The 24,555-nt window shown below is 37.8% G+C and overlaps 1 protein-coding gene across 11 annotated transcripts in view; it reads right to left on the minus strand.

The window, feature by feature from the left end:
• Positions 1-24,555, minus strand: part of LMBR1 (limb development membrane protein 1) — a 207,711-nt gene that overhangs the window by 55,172 nt on the left and 127,984 nt on the right. For all 11 annotated transcript variants that reach the window (XM_054560068.2, XM_024249608.3, XM_054560072.2 and 8 more), the window contains 3 exons: positions 24,283-24,351; positions 23,322-23,386; positions 17,601-17,673 (listed from right to left, as the gene is read on the minus strand). In XM_054560068.2, coding sequence (XP_054416043.1) covers positions 17,601-17,673; positions 23,322-23,386; positions 24,283-24,351 — 207 coding nt within the window. The remainder of the gene's footprint in view (positions 1-17,600; positions 17,674-23,321; positions 23,387-24,282; positions 24,352-24,555) is intronic.

The following is a 24,555-nucleotide window of genomic DNA, read 5'->3' on the forward strand; positions in this document are numbered from 1 at the left end:
ACTGACTAAAGAGCCCTTGGGCCCCAGAGATCCAGGAGTGACATATAGCTAGTATGCCATGGGCCTTGCTTGGGAAGACTCTGAGACATGCTGGCTTCAGGTCTGATGCAGCATATTCCCAGCTGTGGTGGCTACAGTGAAAGACTCCTTCTGCTTGAGAAAAGCAGAGGGAAAAGTAGAGTACTTTGTCTTGCAGCTTAGGTACTAGCTTGGTCACAGTGGGGTAGAGTATCAGGTGGGCTCTTGGGGCCCCCGAAACCAGGCCTAGGCTATTAAACAGCATTTCTAGACCTGCCCTGGGACAGAGGGGAGCCCACTGCCCTGCAGGGTGAGTCCCAGGCCTGGCAACATTCACCACAAGCTGACTGCAGAGCCTCTGGACATTAAGTGACCACTGGCAGTGGCCTGGCAGAACTCCCCATGGGCTGGCAGTGGTAGGAGCAGGGAAGAATAGGAAGGACTTTGTCTTCTGGTTTGAGGGTCAGTTTAGCTGCAGTAAAACAGAACACCAACTAGATTTCTAAAGTTTCTGACTTCAAACTCTGCCTCCCAGACAGCATCTCTGGACATGCCCTGGGTCTGAGGGAACTTTTCACCCTGAAGGGAAGGACACAAACCTGGCTGGCTTCCCCCACTACTAGTCGTAGAGCCCTAGGACCTTGAGAGAACACAGGCAGTAGCCAAGCAGTGTTTACAGTGGGCTTTGAGTGAGACATAGTGCTGTGCTGGCCTCAGGTCTCACGCAGCGTAGTCCCAGTGGTGGTGGCCACAGGGGTGGCTTGCATCACCCCAACTCAGCTCTAGGAAGCTCAGCACACAGAGATGCCATTTGTTTGGAGAAAGTAAGGGAAGAGAACAAGAGTCTCTTCCTGGTAGTCCAGAGAATTCTTCCGGATCTTATCTAAACCCACTGAGGCATTAGTCTGCAAGAACCATAGCATTATTGGGCTTGAGGCCCAAGTTCCTTTGAATATCCGGAAAGCCTTCCCAAGAAAGACAGGCACATACAAGCCCAGACTGTGAAGACTACAATAAATACTTAACTCTTCAATGCCCAGACACTGACGAATATCCACAAGCGTCACGACCATCCAGGAAAACATGACCTCACCAAACAAACTAAATGAGGCACCAGGGACCAATCCTGGAGAAAGAGAAATATATATAACCTTTCAGACAGAATTCAAAATGGCTGTTTTGAGGAAACTCAAAGAAATTCAAGATAATACAGAGAAGGAATTCAGAATTTTATCAGATAAATTTAACAAAGAGATTGAAATAATAAAAAAGAATCAAGCAGAAATTCTAGAGTTGAAAAATGCAACTGACAAACTGAAGAATGCATCAGAGTCTCTTAATAGCAGAACTGATCAAGCAGAAGAAAGAATTGGTGAGCTTGAAGACAGGCTGTTTGAAAATACATAGTGGAGACAAAAGAAAAAAGAATCAAAAAGAATGAAGCATGCCTACAATATCTAGAAAATAGCCTAAAAGGAGCAAATCTAGGAGTTATTGGCAGCAAAGAGGACGTAGAGAAAGAGAGAGAGGTAGGAAGTTTATTCAAAGGGAGATTATTAGAGAACTTCCCAAACCTACAGAAAGATATCAACATTTAAGAACAAGAAGGCTATAGAACACCAAGTAGATTTAACTCGAAGACAACTACCTCAAATAATCAAACTCCCAAAGGTCAAGGATAAAGAAAGGATCCCAAAAGCAGCAAGAGAAAAGAAACAAGTAACATCCAATGGAGCTCCAATCCACCTGGCAGCAGACTTTTCAGTGGAAACCTTGCAGGCCAGGAGAGAGTGGCATGACATGCATAAAGTGCTGAGGGAAAAACACTGACACCCTAGAATAGTATATCTGGCGAAAATATCCTTCAAGCATGAAGGAGAAATAAAGACTTTCCCAGACAAACAAAAGCTGAGGCATTTCATCAACACTAGACTTGTCCTACAAGAAATGCTAAAGGGAGTTCTTCAATAGGAAAGAAAAGAATGTTAATGAGCCATAAGAAATCACCTGAAGATACAAAACTCACTGGTAATATAAGTAAACACAGAAAAACACAGAATATTATAACACTGTAATTATGGTGTGTAAACTACTCTTATCCTAAGTAGAAAGATAAAATGACGAACCAATCAAAAACAATAACTACAACAACTTTTCAAGACATAGACAGTACAGTAAGACATAAAAAGAAACAACAAAAAGTTTAAAAGTGTGGGGATGAAGTTAAAGTGTAGAGTCTGTATTAGTTTTCTTTTTGCTTGTTTTTGCAATGTATTAAATTGCCCTCAGTTTAAAATATGGGTTATAGGATAGTATTTGCATGCCTCATGATAACATCAAATTGAAAAACATACAATGGATACTCAAAAAATAAAAAGCAAGAAATTAAATCCTACCACCAGAGAAAATAACTTTCACTAAAAGGAAGACAGGAAGGAAAGAAGAGAAGACTATACAAAACAACCAGAAAAGAAATAACAAAATAGCAGGAGGAAGTCCTTACTTATCAATAATACTTACTTATCAATAACACTGAACATAAATGAACTAAACTCTCCAATCAAAAGACACAGTGATTCAATGGATAAAAAAGCAAAACCCAATTATCTGTTGCCTAAAAGAAATACACATTACCTATACAGACACGAACAGATTGAAAATAAAGGTATAGAAAAAGATATTCCATGCTAATGGAAACAAGAAAAGTACAGGAGTAGCTATACTTATATCAGACAAAATAGATTTCAAGACAAGAAATGTAAGAAGAGACACAGAAGGTTACTATACGATGATAAAGGGGTCAATTCTGCAAAAGAGTATAACAATCATAAAGATATATGCACCAATGGAGCATCCAGATATATAAAGCAAATATTATTAAAGCTAAAGAGAAAGAGAGACCTCAATACAATAATAGCTAGAGACTTCAACACCCCACTTTCAGCATTGGATAGATCTTCCAATAACAGAAAATCAAAAAGAAACATCAAACTTAATCTGTACTGTAGAACAAAATGGACCTAATAGATATTTACAGAACATTCATCTAATGGATATCAGAATAAACATTCTTCTCCTCAGCACATGGATCATTCTCAAGGATAGACCATACGTTAGGTCACAACACCAGTCTTAAAACATTCAAAAAATTGAAATAATGTCAAGTATCTTCTCTGACCATAATGGAATAAAACAAAAAATCAACAAGAGGAATTTTCAAAACTATACAAACACGTGGAAATTAAACAAAATGCTCCTGAATGACCAGTGGGTCAATGAAGAAATTAAGGGGTAAATTGAAAACTTTATTGAAACAAATGATAATGGAAGCACAACATACCAAAACCTACAGGATACAGCAAAAGCAGTACTAAGAGGGAAGTTTATAGCTACAGGTGTCTATATAAAAAAAGAGAAAAAACTTCAAATAATCTAATGATGCATCTGAAAGAATCAGAAAAGCAAGATCAAACCAAACCCAAAATTAATAAAAGAAATAATAAAGATCAAAGCAGAAATAAATAAAATTGAAATGAAGAATACAAAAGATCAATGAAACAAAATGTTGTTTTGAAAAGCTGACAAAACTTTAGCCAGACCAAGAAAAAAAAGAGAAGATCCAAATAAAATCAGAGATGAAAAAGAAGACATTACAACTGACATCAAAGAAATTCAAAGGATCATTAGTAGTTAATGTGAGTAATTACATGCCAATACACTGGAAAATCTAGAAAAAAAATGGACAAATTCCTAGACACATACAACCTACCAAGATTGAACCACGAAGAAATCTAAAACCTAAACAGACCATTAATAAGTAATGAGATCAAACCTGTAATAAAAAGTTTCCCAATAAAGAAAACCCCAGGACCTGGTGGCTTCACTGCTGAAGTCTACCAAACATTTAAAAAAGAACTAATACCAATCCTATTCAAACTACTCTGAAAAACAGAGGAGGAGGAAATACTTCCAAACTCATTTTAAGGGGCCAGTAAAATACCCTGATACCAAGACACATCAAAGAAAGCAAAATACAGACCAACATCTCTGATGAATATTGATGCAAAAGTCCTCAACAAAATACTAGCAAACCGAATTCAACAACACATTAAAAAGATCATTCATGATGAAGTGGGATTTATCCGAGATGCAAGGATGGTTCAACGTATACAAATCAACCAATGTGATACATCATATCGATGGAATGAAGGACAAAAACCATATGATCATTTCATGTGATACTGAAAAGCATTTGATAAAATTCAACATCCCTTCATGATACAAACCTTTAGAAAATTGGTACCTTGGATGGAGCGAAAAGATGTGGGGATCAAACCATTACATAAACAGGTTTCCAATCAATTCTCTTATGAAGTAGCTCACTCTACTTCATCTGGTGGTGCCACTTTTTGAGACTTTTGGGGATTCTGGGGTATAAATCTATAAATCAAGCACAAATGACTTAGGATTTAGCTTCCTTGGGTCTGTGAAACTGGTTACTCAAGTCCACTAAATTTTCTCAGGTCTTCTAAATTCCAAAATTTTACTGTGATTTTCTCCTCTCAACTTCTCATCCTTTTAGGTTTATGCCTCTCTGAACCTCAGTGTTTTCATCTGTAAAAGGGGGTCTATCTATTAGGATACTATATACTGAATCAGAAAACTAAACCCAAAGTAGTTAAAAATGAGGAAATAATTTCATATAATGAGAAGTTTAGACACAGAGCAAACTTCAAAGAGGATTTTCCAGCAGCTCAACAGTGACATCAAGGGACTAAAAGTACTGCCATCCTCAAGTTGACAGGAAGACTGGTGCTCTTTCTCTTTTTATGTAACTTTGTAATTTCTGCTCATTATATTTGCTCTTTATTTCTTCATTTTCTTCTTTCCCAGCTAGTGAAACTTTTGTTTATCCTTTTTTCCCATGTTAATTTGGCAGTTCAATGGTTACTTTCACATTTTTAATACTCATACTTAGATATACTTTTCATTATAATATCAGCATCACACAGTCCTAGCCTTACAGGGATGTTTTTCTGAGCAACTTACCCCACACCAAAGTGAAGCTCTCACAACGCTTTAATCATTCTCTCACTGCTGCCCACCCATGCCCCCAACTCCTGGATCTTGCTGCGACAGTTTTAACAATATTTAGTTCAAGACTGTTACCAAATGTTTCCTTCAATATGGAAGTTAGAATAGTGCTTGGCACAAATTAGATGCTCAATATACAGATATAAAATGAACAAATGAGGGAATGCATAACAGATGAATGACATCTTTGGGAATATATGAATTTTTTTTTTTTTAAGAGACAGGGTCTCACTTTATTTTACTGCCCAGGCTAGACTCGAACTTCTGGGCTCGAGCTTATACTCCCACCTCCTGAGTAGCTGGGACTATAGGTGCATGCCACCACATTCAGCTGAGTTTTTAACTGCAGTCTTTATTCCTCCCTTACAACTATGGGTACTATCCAGCAACCAGTAGCAGGTTGCAAATGGGAAGCTTGATGCTGATCTCTCTCTTCTTTGTCTGGAATTTTTCTGTGTGAAAGTTTGTAAGGGCTTTTTCTTTTTCTATTGTTCTTGGAATTCAGGAATCTTACAAACTAAATCCAAATCTTTTTGATTCTCTATTGAATAATCTTGCCTAGGAGTGTGTGGCCTTTTAACCTGAACTCAAGTCTTTCTTAAGCTCATTGACATTTTCTTCTAGTTTTTATTTACCTACTTTTCCTACTTGTTCTTTTCTCTCCTTTTAGATGCCTATTATTTACATTCAGTATCTTAGCTCTGCACTTCACGTCTATTTCTCATTAATAGTTTCCTTCTTTTTGTACTTTTGGTGTGTGACACAAAATAGTTCTTCCCCTTGATTCTGTGAGATGATTAATTCAATTTTTGAAGGACTATATTAGTATGCTATTGCTGCTGCTACAAATTATCATAAAGTTTCTGGCTTAAAACAACATAAATTTATTGTCTTACAGCTCTGGAAGGGAGAAGTCCTAAAATCAAAGTGTTAGCAGGACTATAATCCTTCTGGAGACTCTAGGGGAGAAACCATTTCCTTGTCTTTTCCAGCCCCTGAGGGCCACCTGCATTCTTTGGCTCATGGTCCCTTTCTTGAGTCACTCCAGCCTCTTCTTCCATTACCAATGTCTCCTTCCCTGACCATCTCAGCCTTCACTTATGCCAACTTTCATGAGTACAGGGGCCCACTACATAATCCAGAATAATCTCAAGATCCTTTACCTCATCCCATATGCAATGTAAGGTAACATATTCACAAGGTCTGGGGATTAGGACTTGGACATATTTAGGAAACCATTATTCTGACTACTACAAGGACTATTTCTTTTTTTGTTTGTCTATTAAGCTTTTTATCTTTTTCAAGTTCTCGGCATCAGTCTTTTTCTGTTCTAATGACATTTCCTTGGACGTTCTTACTACTTTTGAGGATTAGGTATGAATTCTTATTTGTCTCTCCCATTAATTGTTAACTCAAGTGGGAACCACTTGTTCTAGATATTCATCTTGGTCTTCTTCACTGAACCTTAAACAACTCGTAATTTTTCTCTATCCACCTCTGTTGTTCCCTTCATCTCTAATCAGGTCAGACACTCCCTCAAACAGTGACAAACCCGCTAAAAGGTACAGCAATTCAATTCTGTTCCTAGGGGCTAGGGACCAACTGGCCAGAAAAACTGATTCAGGAGGAGGAAACCTCACTGGGTCTCCCTAGGTGCAAAGAGTGGTCCTTTCTCAAAGGGAGAGACTGAAAGGAGGATTCAGAACAACAACGCAAGGCCAGCAAGATCAGATAAACCTTTGCAACACAGGGACAAATGCAATCTCACTAAGGGAATTCAGAGGCCTCTTTTTCTAAGCCCCTTTGGGGAATCACAAAATTCCAGTCTTATCCCAGGTTTCTAGGAGAAGCAAATCCCATTCCCTTTGCAGCTCCTTGCTCACTTCTGCCCATCACTGAACAGACAGCAATCAAATCCCTCTCTTTCGAAGAACCTGAGATCTCAAGTCCACTGAAACGTTTCATAGTATTTTCAGAGTTCATGAGTTTAATCACTTTATTTGTTAATATATAATTGATATATTTATGAGAGGAGGGACAAAGCTAGTACAGAAATATTCAGGTAATGTGACACAAGCTACTAAACTTTGATTACAAAGTTAGTTTTGAGTTTCTGGCAGCCACAGCAAAGGGGGAAGCAATTAAGTTACATAACGAATGAGTATTTCCATATAACGTGATTTACAGAAAGACAGCACAGCTCTGTAAGATTTTCAGGTGTCTTTGAATCAAAGTTTAAACTACATAATAGTCTTAGTAATAAATATATTTAACTTTTATCTCCATTCTTTATCAATTAAACTGCGTATCTTTAATTAATGCTCATTTAACTTCTATATCTCATTGACCGGAAATATAATTCCAAACCACATTCACTCCCCATTCATGCAAAGATGTATTATTCTGGTAACCAGTTCAAGGCTAGAAAAAAGAAGCTCATGAGTATTCAGAATTTCGAAAGAGAATGGACATCAAAATAGACAGTATTCCTGATGCCAATTTGAAATTAAGTGAAAAGACAAAAATGCCTAGTTTGTGGGTATGTTTACAGAGCTCAATACAAATGTCTAGACCACTCAATGGAAGATTCTTCAAAGGAAAATAACTAAAATGGCATTTCTGAAATGCTGTGCTTTTATTTGCAGGTGATATAACACTAGGCACACAATAGGTAATTAATAAATACTGACTGACTTGCATATAAAAATCAAAACTACATTCTGTTGTCCTCAAATAAATCATACTTTTATTAAATGACTAGATTCATCTGGGATGACACATTATTCAAGGACAAGACCACTCTTTATTATAATAGAGCAATACCTAAGGGAGAAATGTAAGCTTTTTTGAGTAAATATTTCATTATAAATGACCAGAAGCAAACAATGACTATCGTAAGAAATTATGACATACTGCAAACAAATACTGAGGTATTATGTGAATTTAAGTTATACCAAAAATTTAAAATATCCCGAGGAACTGCATTATCATTACTTTATTTCCAAATGAATCTAAAATGTCCAGCGTCAGCATTGTCTAGTCAATAAGTCAAACTGGTAGACAAAACCTGTTTAGACAAGTCACAAGAAATAAAAAGGGATTCTCCAAGAAAACCACAAAGCAGCTCATTTAAGGTCAATTTAATGGTATTATTCTGTTTTTCTTCCAGCCCCAACATAAGATTTCACTACCTCAAAGGAAATTGTAAGAGTATCTATTTGCATTCCCCTTAGGTGATTGGCAGTTCAACACCAATTAGTTCAAAATTACACTGTTACTAACATGCAATGAAAACAACACCTTTCATCTTTCTTGCATAGGTAAGAATAACTTCAGAGCCAATAACTTTGATCAAATAAGTATTTTTGATCCTGCCCCACCCGTCTCTTTGGATTCAGGAAAACTAATAGCTGAAGGCAACTTTTCCCAGCTTTATTCTTAAGCTGAAAAACTAGTGTGGTATTAAAAATATTTTGCTTCCAAGATAACAGAATTTCCCAAAGTGCAGTATTTATTCAAGAACTAAGCTGTCCTTACAACTTTCTTAATATATAAGACACCCTTCATATATAAAAGGAGAGATACTAAGTATTTAACTTAAAATAGAAAATGTATTTTTAAAAACAAATACAAATTTCCAATTAGATCTGCAAGCCCTTCAAATAATTGCTGCAATGCAATTATCTCCCTAAACAATTCAGTGTCCTAAACTTAGTCTCATAATGAATACCATTTGGAAGTAGATACCTCTAACATAAACAGATTGATGTTACATTTAACTTTTAATTTACCATATAACCAAAAAAAAGTTTGATTAGAAAATATTATCCAAGAAGCTCTTTAAAAATTTGATTATACTTATTACGTTAAATTTGACCAAAGTGATCTCTATCATGAAGAATGTGAGGTCACTCAAATACTATAAATTATTTCTAATCACTTAGGCAAACAACTTTGTTGTTAAAGCCCAAATCTCCTAATAATTCACAGAGCAAACAGTTTCCATCTCTCTAAGCAAACACTACTTACTGTACACCACAGAGCCAATGCTGATTAGGCAAACTCCAGAAAGCATTTGAAAACTGAAGCCAGGACATTGAAATCTCTAATGTATCTATTTCAGCATGGACTAACACTGTTACTATCTACAAAGGAGAGAGTCAGCCCATACACTCGAAAACTCTGTATCTATGTCTATTCCACTTGCAATGCTAATAATTATTAAAATAATAATTTCTTTTTACTTCTGACATATTCACAAAAATATTGCTATTTGACCTAGTAATGTGAGACTTTTGAGATCCAACACAACTGTGAAAATGCAAATATACTTTCACTATTAATGACTGCAAGATAGAAATTGTTAAACAATCAACTTTAGGAACATTATATAATGCTAGGTACAATTAAAGCAATGGTTTAGCTTTTTTCTACTTTAGATATGAGCTACTAGATCTAAACTAGGTAAGATGTTAAGATAATTTTTAAACTTTTATGTTTATATAAGCTACTATTGGGAATACCATCATCTATCTAGGTTGTAGTTGAGAAGGTAGCTCGGGTATGTTAAATTCATCTTCTACTACACAAATTTGGATTTTTTCTTTATTGAGGCGGAGTCTTGCTCTGTTGCCCAGGCTGTGGTACACTGGCATGATCTCGGCTCATTGCAACCTCTGCTGCCTGGGTTCAAGCGATTCTCCTGCCTCAGCCTCCGGAGTAGTGGGGATTACATGCGCATGCCACCACGCCCAGCTAATTTTTGTATTTTTAGTAGAGACGGGGTTTCACCATGTTGGCCAGGCTGGTCTTGAACTCCTTACCTCAGGTGATCTGCCCACCTGGGCCTCCCAAAGTGGTGGGATTACAGGCGTGAGCCACTGCACCCAGCCAATTTGGATCATTTTTATAGAATAACTCTCTCTATATACATTTCATAAAATATATAATATTTAACTCATTCTATAGTTTATTATTCCTAAGCATTCCTCATTTACTGATTTTATATTAGCATATATCTCTGGCAGCCACCTCATTTCATCTTGCAAAAAAATAATTTCTTTGGGCCACATTTTATTGTCATAAATTGTGAATAAGGGCCCAAGAAGCTGAATAAATTATAACAAGGAATCTCTGACCATTTCAGATCCTTGGACACAAATGTTTTTTGATTATATTTGATCACTTTCACGCTAATACCAGACATTTCTCAAAGTGGCCCAGAGTCTGATAAATTCAAAATATTCTCCCTTCAGTGATGTAACTAACAGCACATAGTATTTGTAGGACTGTCATTGCCAGAACCTGGAAGAATGCCTAGGGAAAGCAAAGATGAAAGTAATTTAGAGGACAGAAGAAAATCTGGCATGAGCTTCCATATATCATTAAGTGTGTTATATGAAAGAATGTAATGACCAAATTAGCAAATCACCTTGCCAACGATAACTGAAAATGCCTCTGACAGACTACTACTCTAAGATAGTCTAAAGAAGCAACTGCTCTAAAAAAGCAACCATAAATGCCACCCTAAACCTTGGCATCTTCATAAAATTCCCTGGCAAATTCAACTTGGTTATAAACAGCAAGATTCAAGGACTGATGATGACACTAAGTGCTTCTGACAGGTCACAAGTTCTACAAGAAGCTTGTATAAGACATGTCTTGTTTTTTTTCAATCCTTTTATTTTTATTTTTTAGGATAAAAAGGTATTCCAATCTGACACCCAGCAAAAATGAAACAACAATATCACCTGTGCTCTTAAGAATAAATAATTAATACAAGCTTCAACGGCAAGGACTTTTTTGTTTTTTTTAGATGGAGTCTCGCTCTGTTGCCCAGGCTGGAGTGCAATGGCGCGATATCGGCTCACTGCAACCTCCCCCTCCCAGGTTCAAGCGATTCTCCTGCCCCAGCTTCCCAAGTAGCTGGGATTACAGGCGCCTGCCACCACACCCGCTAATTTTTGTATTTTTAATAGAGACCGGGTTTCACCATGCTGGCCAGGTGGGTCTTGAGCTCCCAACCTCAGGCGATCTGCCTGCCTCGGCCTCCCAAAGTGCTGGGATTACAGGTGTGAACCACTGAAAAGATGAGAATCAAGCAGGAAGCAGGAAAGTAACTGCCATAAGAAATGATACACTAACTTTTTATCACGAAGATGAAAATAGCATCTAAAGAAACTGAGTTGAATTATTAAGTTCAAAGCCTACAATATTTTAAAATAAATTAAAAGAACTCCGGAGGTTTTGAACTTAAACAACAAAAAATAATTTCTATTCATTATGGTACTACTTCTAAAGTTACCCAGTACACCCATAGGCTATACACACGCAAAAGCTAATTATTTCAATTAATGCCGTTGCATTACTTAAACATTTAAACACGTTAAGAGTGTGCATGTGTGTGTGTGTGTTTGTGTGTGTATCCTCTTAATGCTAGGAAAGAATTACAAAAGATTTTCTACCACAATTAATGTAATGGGACTTTCTGTTGGGCTACTCTTTAGGAGTCTGGAGTAGAAATGGTTCTTGATTCCTCATATTCCATGGCCGTAACAGTAAGGGGAAAACTGCCTTATTTCGGCCTCTTCACTAACACTCCAGTGCACAAGGTCTTCCTGCCTCTCAACCTTGGTGTGTCCTTGGCAGTCTCCACTATGGGCCTTCCTAAGAAATCTCTCCAAGTGATTCTGTCCAGTCTTGTCACCAAATTTTACTTCCTCTTCCTTTTTCACTTCTATGGTAAAATGACAACTCTCCATCATGTGCGTTTTTCATCTATTAATTTACTTACGGAACAAATGTTTACCACATATCCACTGTGTGTCTAGCAACATTATAGAATCAGGGTACAGAGGGAAAGAAAACTAACAAAAATCCCTGCCCCAATAAGGTGCGGTGGCTCCCACCTGTAATTTACAAAAATCCCTGCCCCAGTTAGGTGCAGTGGCTCACACCTGTAATTTTAACACTATGGGAGGCCAAGGCTGGCAGATCGCTTAAGCCCAGGAGTTTGAGACCAGCCTGGGCAATATGGCAAAACCCTGTCTCTACAAAAAACACAAAAATTAGCCGGGTATGGTGGTGGGCGCCTGTAGTCTTAGCTACTCAGGAGGCTAAAGGGGAAGGATCACCTGAGCCCGGGAGGTTGAGGCCACAGTGAGCAGTGATTGTGTCACTGCACTCCAGCCTGGGTGACACAGTGAGACCTTGTCTCAATAAATATAATTAAATAAATAAATCCCTGGAGTTCGTGTTCTCGTGTGGAGAGACAGGCAATATACTAAAAGACTTAACATGTGAGACAGTAAAAAATGCTATAGAAAAAAATAATGCAGGAAAGGGGAAGCACAGAGCAGAGGTAGGGCTTAGTGATACAATCGATATCCACAAGGCTCACTCCAGAGTGGGGGAAAGCTCCACGAAAGGGTATTTAGGTAAAGACCTGGAAGAGAGAAGGTGGAGGGAAACACAATAAAAATGCCCCAAGGGAAGGGGCTCAGTGGGGGAAGAGCAAAGAGACAGCAGGCATCAGACATGGGGCAGGAGTGAGCAGCCACTGCAAGGACTTTTGCTGTTATCCAGACTGAAACAGAAATCATCATCTGAGGACTTGGAGCAAATAAGTGGGAAGATCTGACTCATATTGTCAGAGACTCTCTCTGACTCACTAGGCCCAAGACAGATATGCACAGAAGCCATTAGGAAGCTACCGCAAAAACCTCTCCAAGGGGTGGTGGTAGCACAGGTGGTGAGGCATAGTCAGATTCTGGAGCTACTCTGAAGCTGGAGCCAACAGCTTTGCAGAAGGAATCCATATGGGAATTAAGAGAAAGAGACTCCAAGGATTTGGCCTGAGTAGCTGGAAGAATGATTTGTCACCTGTAGAGAAGGGCTGATGGCAAAAGAAGCAAAATCTAGAAGTAAAGATCTTGAGTTTACTTTGGACATATGTTTAAGATGTCTATTGGACATCCAAATGGAAATTTCCACTAGACAGTTAGATCTTTAAGTTCAAAGCTCAGAGTAGAGGTCGCAGCTTAAATCGGTGATATTTAAAGCCATGAGACCAGATGAACTAACAAGAGAGTAAAAGTAAATAGAGAATTTTAAAGACGGAGGCATAAGACTTTCCAGGTGAAGAAATTATAGACACAGAAAAGCCAGAAAAGTGGATTGAGAAAAAGCAGCCCATTAAATAAAAGGAAGAGGAAAGTATGGTGAACTGAAAACCAAGTGGAATAAAAGATATTTCCAGGAGGAAAGAGAGTAAGATAAGGACTACAAAGTCACAGACCAACCTGACCATGGCATTTCATGGAACAGTGGCAGCAAGAGTGAGTTTCAAAACAAAATGTGAAACCCATGAGCACACAACTCTTGTGAGCTTTCCCATAAAGACCAAAGGAATGGGTGGTGACCTGGAGGGGATATGGGGTCAAGGCAGATTCCTTCCTCTGTCTCCTTTTGGGAAAATTATAGCATATCTTCATGCTGATGGAAAGGACCCAGTTGGAGAAAAACTGAATCATGACAGAGACAGAGAGTCAGAAAGAGTAGAATTGCTAGATCGTGTCCTTTAATCAGTGAGAAGAGATGGAATCCAGGGCACTAGGGGAGCGCTGGCATTAGCCAGGCACACAGACAATTCAGCCACAGCATCGAGGGAAAAGGCAGCTGTGAGGGGAGCTGCAGGGAGGTGGGTTGGCATGAAGGAAAAAGCTTGTGAAAATTCTCTTATGATTGCTTCTATTTTCTTAAGAAAACAGAAAACAAGGTCACCAGTGGAGAGTAAGGATGGTGAAGATCTGAGGGAAGAAAAGACAGAATAAAGTCATCCAGGAGAATGTAAAGTTAATTTAGGATATTGGTCACATATATAAAGGAAGGCCAGGCAGGAGGGTCAGTCAGCCAGCTAGGAGTGAGAGCACAGAACAGGGAGAGGCGAGCAGACTGAAGGCTTGGGTTTCAGTACAATCCAGTGAGACCACAAAAGGGAGCTAAGAGTGTATGCAGGGGACTGATTCTAACAACATTCCAGGAATGTAAACTGTGCAAGGAAGTAGGGGGATGGGGAAATGATGGGGGGATGAAAAAAAGGTGTTAAGATAAGGGTATGTTAAATCTCCATACTGAAGAATTGTAGGAAATGGGAGTGCTAGAAGAAGTGAACTGGAAAAAGAAGAAGTGGTAGGTGGAGAGTAGGATGCTTGATTGTAACATTATGCAGAAGAACTTGAATGGGTTATGTCACAGGCACGAGCGGGTGAGGCAGACAACCACAGGGACAGGCAAGGAGTGTCCCGGAGTGATGGGAAGGACACGCGTACAGACACCAAATCACCACGAAAAAGGCACAGAATCAGAGAAGGATTAGAAACGAGGAGCAAAAATCCTCCAGAGGGGAGCAGAAAAGGCCTGGGAGGTGAGCAAATGACAGGACTAGGTCATGGTCTGATGACATGAGATCCAAAGTGCTGGCGAGTAGTAAAAGGGAACAGGAGGGCACCTACTCAGACTCCAGGACCAGCCAAATGAGGGGTGTGGTAGAAGCAAGCCGTCACATGAGCGGGTGGCGGGAATGTGTGCCAAGTTCCTTCGAGCGAGAAAGTGGCAGTTGAAGATACAGGGGTTTTGTTCATGAGTTAACTCTCAGTTCCAAATGGCAAAAGCAGAAAGTTTCAGAAGCTAGAGGAAAGTGGAAAACCAGGTCAGAAATGGGATGTATAGAGACACAGGGTGCAAGGAACCTGGATGTTCTGGGCTCCATGTGCTGACCACGATAAAGAGGAGTGATGGACAAAATGTATCCATTAGTCCTGACGGTCCCAAAGCAAATGGCAGAGGGGAGGCTGTGTGCTGCGGGGAAGGGGAAGGCCGTCTGCCGAGATCACAGTGGGCTCTGTGGACCTCTCTACTCCTGCCATGACAACAGGGACATGAGGGAGGTGCTGTCTTAGCCAAACGACAGGTGCTCTGGGGCTCCCTCCTGACTCAGAACACAGAACTCCTTCCTCTCTATTCCTTTTTTTCAAGTAGTTAAGCACTAAATAAAAATTTATAAATTCTTGTCCTTTTTTCTCTTCTTCTTCAGGCAACTAGCCTATGATCTCGAGACTCAGCGTCTTAATTCATCTACACAATATCTAGTGCTTAATTAAGATCTGTAATAAGCAAAAAAGGAAAGGAGAAAGGGTAGAGAGTGGCTGATAACAAGATGGCTTATTCAGGATACCAATTAACATTATCACAGCACACAGCTTTGCTTTACTTTATTAACATTCCATGAAACAACATTAACAAGAACAAAACCTCCCAATAGCTTTATACCTACAGCACCATCAAATAAACAATTGAGAAGTCACAGTCAGGCATTCCAACACAAACTGATACTGATTATTTTTAAAACCAGGCATGAAAATTCAACTGTAGTAACATCATAACTACCACAATAACTCACGTTACTTTAAAAAAAAAAACTGTTATTTCTACAGCAAAGCACTTCTTGGTGCTGGCTGTCATGTTTTTTCGCGTAACGGTACAACTGAGCTCAGAGTAAGCCACACTGACACCCCAAAGATTTCTGCAGTGCACACCACACATCCCAACACACACGAAGAAAGCGCCGCCAGCAACTCTGTGATCAATCAGCAATGGAATTTGTATTTTTTAAAAGTCCTTTACTCTCATTATTCTGGAATTCTTTTTAATAGCAAGAGTAAAACAATAAACACTTTAGTTTTATAATTTAAAATAGAAAGTAACTGTTACAACAATACACACTAGTCATAACACTAGATTAAATAAAATCCAGGGGATGGTTTCTCTTACCTCCTATTTCTATTTGCTTAAGATAAGTCGTGATTTTTTTAGTCTTGCCTTCCTACACGTATTTCTAAGCATACCCTACTGAAGCTCACAATTCTTAATCTGTATTAGTCAAAATGTCCATTTTGCCAAAGAACCATTTATGTTATAAACATAAATCATTTAGCTCTTTATTTTCCACCTGAAACAGTCCACAGTGGCTAACCAGCGGCAAACAGCAAAATCATAATTATCCTAACATATCACTTAAGAGTTTCACTGAAAAGATTTTAGACAATCTACCAAACGGATGATAAACAGTGCATGGCCTACCAAAATGGTATGTAAAAAAATTATATTTAGCATTAGTTATCATAACATCCTCCATCCTCTCCAGGTCCAATCCATCTCTTCTCTGTAACATTTCTATGCCAGTGAGGTGTTTTTACTGATTTTGGCTTGGCTTCATTTTATAATACATTTAGCCATCTAGCAAGGGTTTCCTTTTCAACTTCTTTATATATAATCAGCCACTTTTAAATTTGAGGAGCCAAAGGATTTATAAAGATTCTAGAAAGACCTTTTTTATTTTTCCTACTGTGGACGGGGAAAGTGAGAAAGGCTGTATTTTTGGATTTTGTTTTGTTAAGATTAAAGTCAATTCAAAATTCTTCAATTCATGGGGCACACTACATTTTACCCTGTCTGGATATCAGCCTCCTCATCTGTGAAACAGAAATGGTGGCTACCTGAGGCTGAAACAATCCCACACTGCAGGGAGCAGCTTGACACATATTCTTTACAACTCAGGCATGTTTATTGCACAGTAGCATGATTATCCAAATAAGACAAATTTATTATAATATGTACTGCTTTAAGGAAACTTTATAAAGCTGACATTGTTAACTTCAGTTTATAACTCTGAAATTAAACAGGTTTAAACATTAGTTTTAAGTAAGTTAAAAGAATAAAAGACATATGTAGTTCCAGTCTAAAAGTTTATCTGTATCAAATTATATAATGTTACTGACAAGAATCCTCTAGAACAGATACAAACTGAAATTCCAGGATCTAAGAAAAAAGCTCTAAAATATTAGGAACACTTTTGGGGTGATGATTTAAATTCACTATTTATAATTGAAGAAAGTAGGTAGATACCTATTTCTCAGCATTTCATAAACTAACCTTCTATTTTATATCTACTCTTGAATCATGATTCTGAAATGCAGTTCGTTATTAATTATCTGATCTCGTTGGCGGGAGACTGGCTTTTCAACATTTGAAAATTACTTGAGTAAAATTAAAGAAAATCTACCTATACTATCTGTTAAACTATATCATTACTTTTTTCTTCGCTGGTTCTTCAAAAACCATCAGTAATTAAAAATTAAATTTTAAAGTCATATGCTTAAAACATAAACATAGTTGGCAGTAGGGAGGTGTCTAGTCCCTTAGTGGCCAAAGTCTCACAAAGAATAGGTCCTGCTAGGTTACAGCTTATCTCGGCCAGGATCTGCAATAAACCTCTCTTCACCGGGGAAGTTCTTTTGTTACTCTAAAGTGTCCTCCTCTTGTAGCAGCACAAGATTCAGAGAGGTTTATATTTTTTCCCTTCAATTATCTATCTTCTTGAAATTAAAAATTTTTTTTGATCCCAGTCTAAATATGTAACATAAACATACCATTTAGTCGTCTCTGGAGTGCTTCTTCCTCTAAGGTAATGATATAAATTTGTTCATCCAGGTCTTCAAGAATCTAAATTTAAAGATAAAACTATTCAATAATTCAACGTTATAAAACTAATGCTTATGAGACCATTTAGGCTATTTGGTCAATTTATTTTAGATAATGTATTCATTCAAATTTCTAAGAACCCAAAATAAAAAAGCTCCAACTATTTTATTTACAAATTAAGTATAAATACTTTAGTATATAACCAAACACATAAAAAGTTATCACAAACCCTATATACATTTAAATTGGATATTTTTAAAGTTTAAGGGATTAAACTAAGGAACTCTTCTCAATGGCCAACAAATGTATGAATTTTAGGGTTTTTTAGTGACATTCTGAAATGCAGGCTACATGTATGAATTTTTTTATTATTGTTTGTTTGTTTGAGACAGAGTCTCACTCTGATGCCCAGGCTGGAGTGCAGTGGCACGATAATCTCAGCTCACTGCAATCTCTGCCTCCCGGGTTCAAGCGATCCTCCCGCCTCAACCTCCCTAGTAGCTGGGACTACAGGCACGCACCACCATGCCCAGCTAATTTTTGTATTTTTAGTAGAGACGGGTTTCACCATGTTGACCAAGCTGGTCTTGAACTCCTGACCTCAGGTGATCCGCCTGCCTCAGCCTCCCAAAGTGCTGGGATTATGGAAATCAGCCACCACACCCACCCGGCCTACATGTACCAATTTTAAACAGCCAAAAAGCTAACTATGGTAAATAACCACAACAAATATAAGGCCCAAGCCAATATTTTAGAGATAGAAGGAACAGACACCCAGTCCAACATTTGTTTTCTCATTTACATTTACCTACATAATGTCTAAAACAAGAAATCCATAAACTACATCAGTAACATGCAATACTTTCCATTTATATCATCTTTATGTACTAAAAACACTCCATGAATATTAAAGATTGGTATTATCAAAATCATCCAATAGACCAAAATCTAGAAGTGGTATGTTTACATATAAACCAAGTCATACAACAGTAGTTCAAAAAAAAAAATACTAATGATTTAACAATTGTATGGGATATTGTCTGCACTGCTAAAAAACCTAAAATTGATTTAATTCTAGTTTTGTTAACATAGCTATCCTTCTGAGAGGATCCTTATTATCTTCCTAGCTGTAGGGAAAATCTGAAAGAAGTCTAGAGCTGATATCAGTGTTCCATATCTTCACATCCAAACTACTTACACTCAGCAAAAAAAAATAAACTGTGAGGAGCTAATGGACAAAAAGATAGAAACCATATATACATCTCCTTTCAGACTTTAAAGTATTTTCAGAAAACAGATTTTCAAATCATGCAATCCCTGTCAGATGTCCAATTTATACAGCTGATGTGAAATTTATTTGAAGCAATCCAATAATTCCCAGCCTTTCAACAAATCTTTACGGTCCCCTATGACCTAGCACTGAACTCATCACTGGCACACATACCAACTCAATCCTTGAGAAGCCTGACTTGGAAGGTGAGAAAAAACAAATACTAAAATAATAATCAACAGTAATAAACAAATAAATATACAAACAAATAATGACAAAGAATGACCATCCTATGAGGAAGAAAGGAATAGGAAGAAAAGGGGAAGGGATACCTAAACAGCCAGCCAGCAAGACCTCTCCAAAGAGGGAACATTTAGGCTGAAATGAGTGGCAAGTGCTGGAATGTGAGCTACTCCCGAGGAGAAAGAGTGGTACACGGAGAGGATCTACTGGATGCAGTGGGTCAGGGGAGAGGAATCCCAGAGAAAACCCACATGTCTGGGACCAGGTCCTTGGGGACCTTGATCCAAAGTTCCTTTCCCATCAACACTTCTCTTCACTTTCTACTATCTGGATCAGAATTGACAGTTTTTACATAAGGTCTAACGCATACAAAAGGATTATCTTTCTTATGCAAATTGTCCAAGAATTACTTATCACCACAGGTATGCCTTAGTGTGAATGAGTGACTGATGTAGTTTGGATGTTTGTCCCTTCCAAACCTCATGTTGAAATCTGATCCCCAGTATTGGAGGTGGGACCCGGTGGGGAGTATTTGGGTCATGGGGGTGGATCTCTCATGAATAACCGATTTGGTGCTGTCCACACAGTAATAACTGAGTTCTTGCTCTATTTGTTCACATGACAGCAGGTTGTTTAAAAGAGTATGGACCTCTCTCTCGCCTGCTCCCTCTCTTGCCCTGTGACACAAATGCTCCTCGTTCACCTCTCGCCATGACTGGAAGCTTCCTGAAGCACTAGCCAGAGGCAGGTTCCAGTGCCATGCTTCTTGTACAGCCTGCAGAACCATAAGCCAAATAAACCTCTTTTCTTTATAAATTACTCAGCCTCAGGTTTATACCAATGCATAATAGACTAATGCAGTGACAATGTGAATAACACACATATACTTGTGTTAAGTGCTTATGAGCACCATCCTCCTTGATTTCTACAACAATCCTACGAAAAATAGACTGTTCTCATCTCCATTTTATATTCCAAGAAACAGGGTTACCAAAGAAATGTTACGTGCCTTCAAACCCTATACTCAACTACTATGGGCTAATGGGGGCTTAAATATGGGTAAGACATAGTCCTTGACCTCAAACGGCTTATATTCTAGTGTAGCAGAAGAGATCAGATGAATTTAAAAAATAATTAGAAGATTTGTTAAAGTCATAACGGTGGCTTAAATGAAACATTACAAAAGTTCAAAGGAAGAAAAATTATTCCCAGATGGGGAGAAAAAAGTTTTGACCAGTGTTTTTGATGGTAGTAGCATAGTAGCATCTTATCTGACAGCTTAAATTACCAAAAGAAAAGCATTTCAATTAGAGGAAACTGTAAGCAAAACACAGAAGTGGAGGGGTAAAAGTCCACTGAGCAAATAAAGTGGTTTTACAGCTCTGGAGCTTACAGCAAAATAGAATGGCAGACCAGCTTCTGGTCTGAAACCAGCCTCTTGGGTTCACACTCTGCCCCCTCATAGATCTCTGATCTTGTACAAGCTACTTAATCTTCCTGAAATGACATTAGTTTAGCCATAAAATAAGAATACCACTATCTAACTTATAGGTTTGTCATCAGGATAAAATGAAATTATGTGTGTAAAATATAGTGTTTATTGCTAGCATATACAATACATTCAATTACTCAATAAATAATCTTTATTATTGAATGTTACCAACAAGAAAAGAAACAAAGATAAGACTTTGAGGATACTGTTAATGTTAGAAATGCAAAATGCTCATTCCCCGGTGCTGCAAAGAAATAGCACTCGAACATAAATTTAATTTTCTCAGCAAGGCAATTTTTACTTCTAAAGGGTGCGACTGGTGAATGGAGTAATGGCGAGAGCACACCTGCACAGGGGAGGGGAAGGAGTTCTTATTTCTGACGCAGGGCCCTACTGCTGTGTCGTTCCCCTATTGGCTATGGTTGGACCACACAGTCTAAGCTAATTCCGACTGGCTATTTTAAAGGGAGCAGGTGTATGAGCCAAAGTGGCGGGGTGACTAGTCTAGCAGGAAGGACAGTTAAGAACAGGTAACTAAAGATGACTTAGGTCAGAGCAGGTGACCAGGGGTGACTCAGGTCAAAGAAGGTGACCAGGGGTAAGTCAGGACGGAGCAGGTGACCAGGGAACAGATGCGAAACACTGATTAGGTCTGGTGGGAAAGTTGTTTACTGAAACTAGAGGCAAGGGGGTGAAGAGAACCAGGAAGTTAAACTTTAAAATGGAGAATCGAAGAAGAAGAGAGCTGAACATACTAACATACTGATTCTTTGAGGAGAAACTTGGAGTTAACTATATTTAACATTAATAAGAGACAAGTTCAGGAGAAAAACTAGCTTGGGGACGGGAGCTAAGTAAGTAGTTTTGTTTTATATACGTTGAGTTTTCAGCTCCATGGGGTATTCAATTATAGCACTTAAAATGTACTGTAATTTGTTTCCATTGTCTTTTCCTCATTAGAATTAGGCATTTAAAAGTGATGTGGAAATGGCAGAGATGGTTTAGGAGCAGAGCATTAATAGAACTTTAGACCAATGATAGAACTTTAAACATTTGCCTATAGTTAGGAGTCAGGAAGCAGAAAAGGAGAAAGAAGACCAAACAAACAAACAACAACAACAAATGTAGGAAGAAACTGAATGAATTCAGTGTCCCAAAACCTCTTTACGAGGGAAAGGAATTTCAATGTGTGTGGTACACAAGTGTGTATACAACGTTTACATACTTTTTGTAAAATGTATTTATGCATTTTTTATAAATAAAAAATTAAACTTTATCTTTAAAATATAAAAATATTATGATTTTCAAAATTAAGCAAGCATTTACTGAAAATATAGCCCCTATAACACTTCCTCAGTATTTTCCCTAAATGAATCATGACAAGGAAGACAAACACATAACTATAACTATTTAATAAGTATTACTAGTGAGACAGAAACAAAAAGGAACATGAGAAATACAAAGAAAGGACTTTAATTCTTTGTCCTTGAGGAAGCAAGGCAAGGTTCAAAGCTATGTAGACAGTGGAGCTGATACTTGAGCTAGGCCGTACGAGGCTGCTAGGTAGCTGGAGCAGGTAAGAGGCCTTAGAGGGAAAGAGACAGTCCTGGAGACAGAATGCATAGAGCCTATTCAGAGCACAGCAAGTTCGCTCATGAGCTAGAGTGACAGTAAACACAGGGACAGCTAGAGAAAAACTGAGTGTGGACCAGGCTGTGAAAGGCTTTGTAACATGTAAGTAGTTTACACCTGAGTTCATAAGCAGTGAGGATCCATGAAAATAAGAGACAAATTTCCTAGGTGCAGCTAAGAAATCATTTTTATATAATTAAATATCTGACAAAATAGAGACCAAAGAAAGCAACAAATCATTAGAATTACAATCAACCGAAAATCATTTAAAAACTAATATATAGTGTCTCTAAGATGAAAGGTAAAGTATGGTTCAATTAATCGAGACACAATATGCAGACAAATTTTCAGAAATATAACCATTTTGTAAATTAAAGCATACATGTAAATTTTGAAACATAATAGAGGTACTTTTTGATATTAGGCAATGGACACCTAAAATACCTGTAAATATTTGTAAATTTTGTCCTAAAATTTGCTAGATGAATTTTTACCTATGCGCCTATAGTTAGTATTTTAAAAGCAAAACCAAATTTGGTTTCCAAAGATTGGAAATTTAACCAAAGTTCTATTAAAAAAAAAACTTAATAGGTCGAGTGCAGTGGCTCACGACTGTAATCCCAGCACTTTGGGAGGCCGAGGTGGGCAGATCACAAGGTCAGGAGATCGAGACCATCCTGGCTAACAAAGTGAAATCCCATCTCTACTAAAAATACAAAAAAATTAGCCAGGCAAGGTGGCGGGCGCCTGTAGTCCCAGCTACTCAGGAGGCTGAGGCAGGAAAAAGGTGTGAACCCCGGGGGGCAGAGCCTGCAGTGAGCCGAGATCGCACCACTGCACTCTAGCGTGGGCGACAGAGCAAGACTCTGTCTTAAAAAAAAAAAAAAAAAACTTAATAAAACAACAATTTGAGTGATAAACATACAAAACATATTCTTCTTCTATTTCTAAATGCTACCTCACAATATAAAAGACAATCAAATTTAAACACATTTATTTAATAAACAAAATGATTTATAATTAAATACTTACTGTTGGCTTCACTAGCAACTGACCCATCACTGTGAACATACGAGAAAGGCCAACTGGTGTACACACTGCAGAAATAAGATCACCAAAAGACAGAAAGCGACATTATAGACCTTGGAGAAAGAGATAAACAACTAGACCGTAAAAATAAGGGAAATTCAAAGATTATCATTTTAAGAACATTCTTCTCTCCAACTGAGATTGTCAGTGTTTTTTCAGAGGACTCTTCACCATCATCAATAAAGAAGCTAGAGGGACCATGTGAGCAGGATAGGTGTAATTAGTTATGAAAGACATGTGACAACAAAAAAAGGCTTAGAATAATATTCCAGATTCTAGCAGTTGAATAATAATAAATACTTTTGCTTAAAATAAAGAAAGATTAGCAAAGAACAGGTTAAATTTCAAGTATTAATAGGACTGAGAAACAAACAAGAATATCTAAAGGTGACAACCATAGTCTTAAGTCCTTTAAACTACGTTTATCTACTTATCCCTGAGATAGGCTGTGATGCTTCAAGTAAAACAAAACAAACTTTTAAAAAACCACAAACTTATCATACATAATTCTACCATTTCCATTTAAAAGGAGAACCTAGCATTATGACAGGTATGGGGGTGAGGCTACGGCATGTATGTATGAGTGTGCACATGGTTTGTGTGTCAGTGTATGTAAGTATGACTGTGTATGAGTGTGTGAAAGTGTGTGAGTGTGTGTGTGTGTGTGTGTGTCCGTCTGTCTCACTCTACAACCCAGTAGAAGAGGCTTTCCTTACAGAACAATAAAAGCATCTTATTATTTCAAAGTTTCCATTTATCAAAATTTATTTTGAATAAAAATTGTTAAGGCGAACTCAAAAAAATCTCCAAATAGTTAAGAAATCTCATCAGAAAACTTCCCTGAATTTTCCAGAATAAGGACAACTCTACTTTTCTCTTAATATTAAGTCTGAAAAATACTTACAGAGAAGTAACAAACATCCCATCAATGATATACAGGAATATAAATAGGGTAGATAGAACTCCCAGAGATCTATTAAAAAAAGTAAATATATTTTAATAAATCCAAAATACTGCACATTAAGATACAGTCAGTCTATCTTACAATAAGATACAGGCTGACTATACCTCATGTAAACATTGTAATTGCCTATTTGAGTTTATTAAGCCATATAATTTCTAAATTGTACAATAAAAATATCTAAAATAGAAAACCAAGAAGTAACCCTTTAGCAAA

This window comes from Pongo abelii, chromosome 6, assembly GCF_028885655.2.
Source record: "Pongo abelii isolate AG06213 chromosome 6, NHGRI_mPonAbe1-v2.0_pri, whole genome shotgun sequence".
In the NCBI taxonomy this organism is placed as follows: domain Eukaryota; kingdom Metazoa; phylum Chordata; class Mammalia; order Primates; family Hominidae; genus Pongo; species Pongo abelii.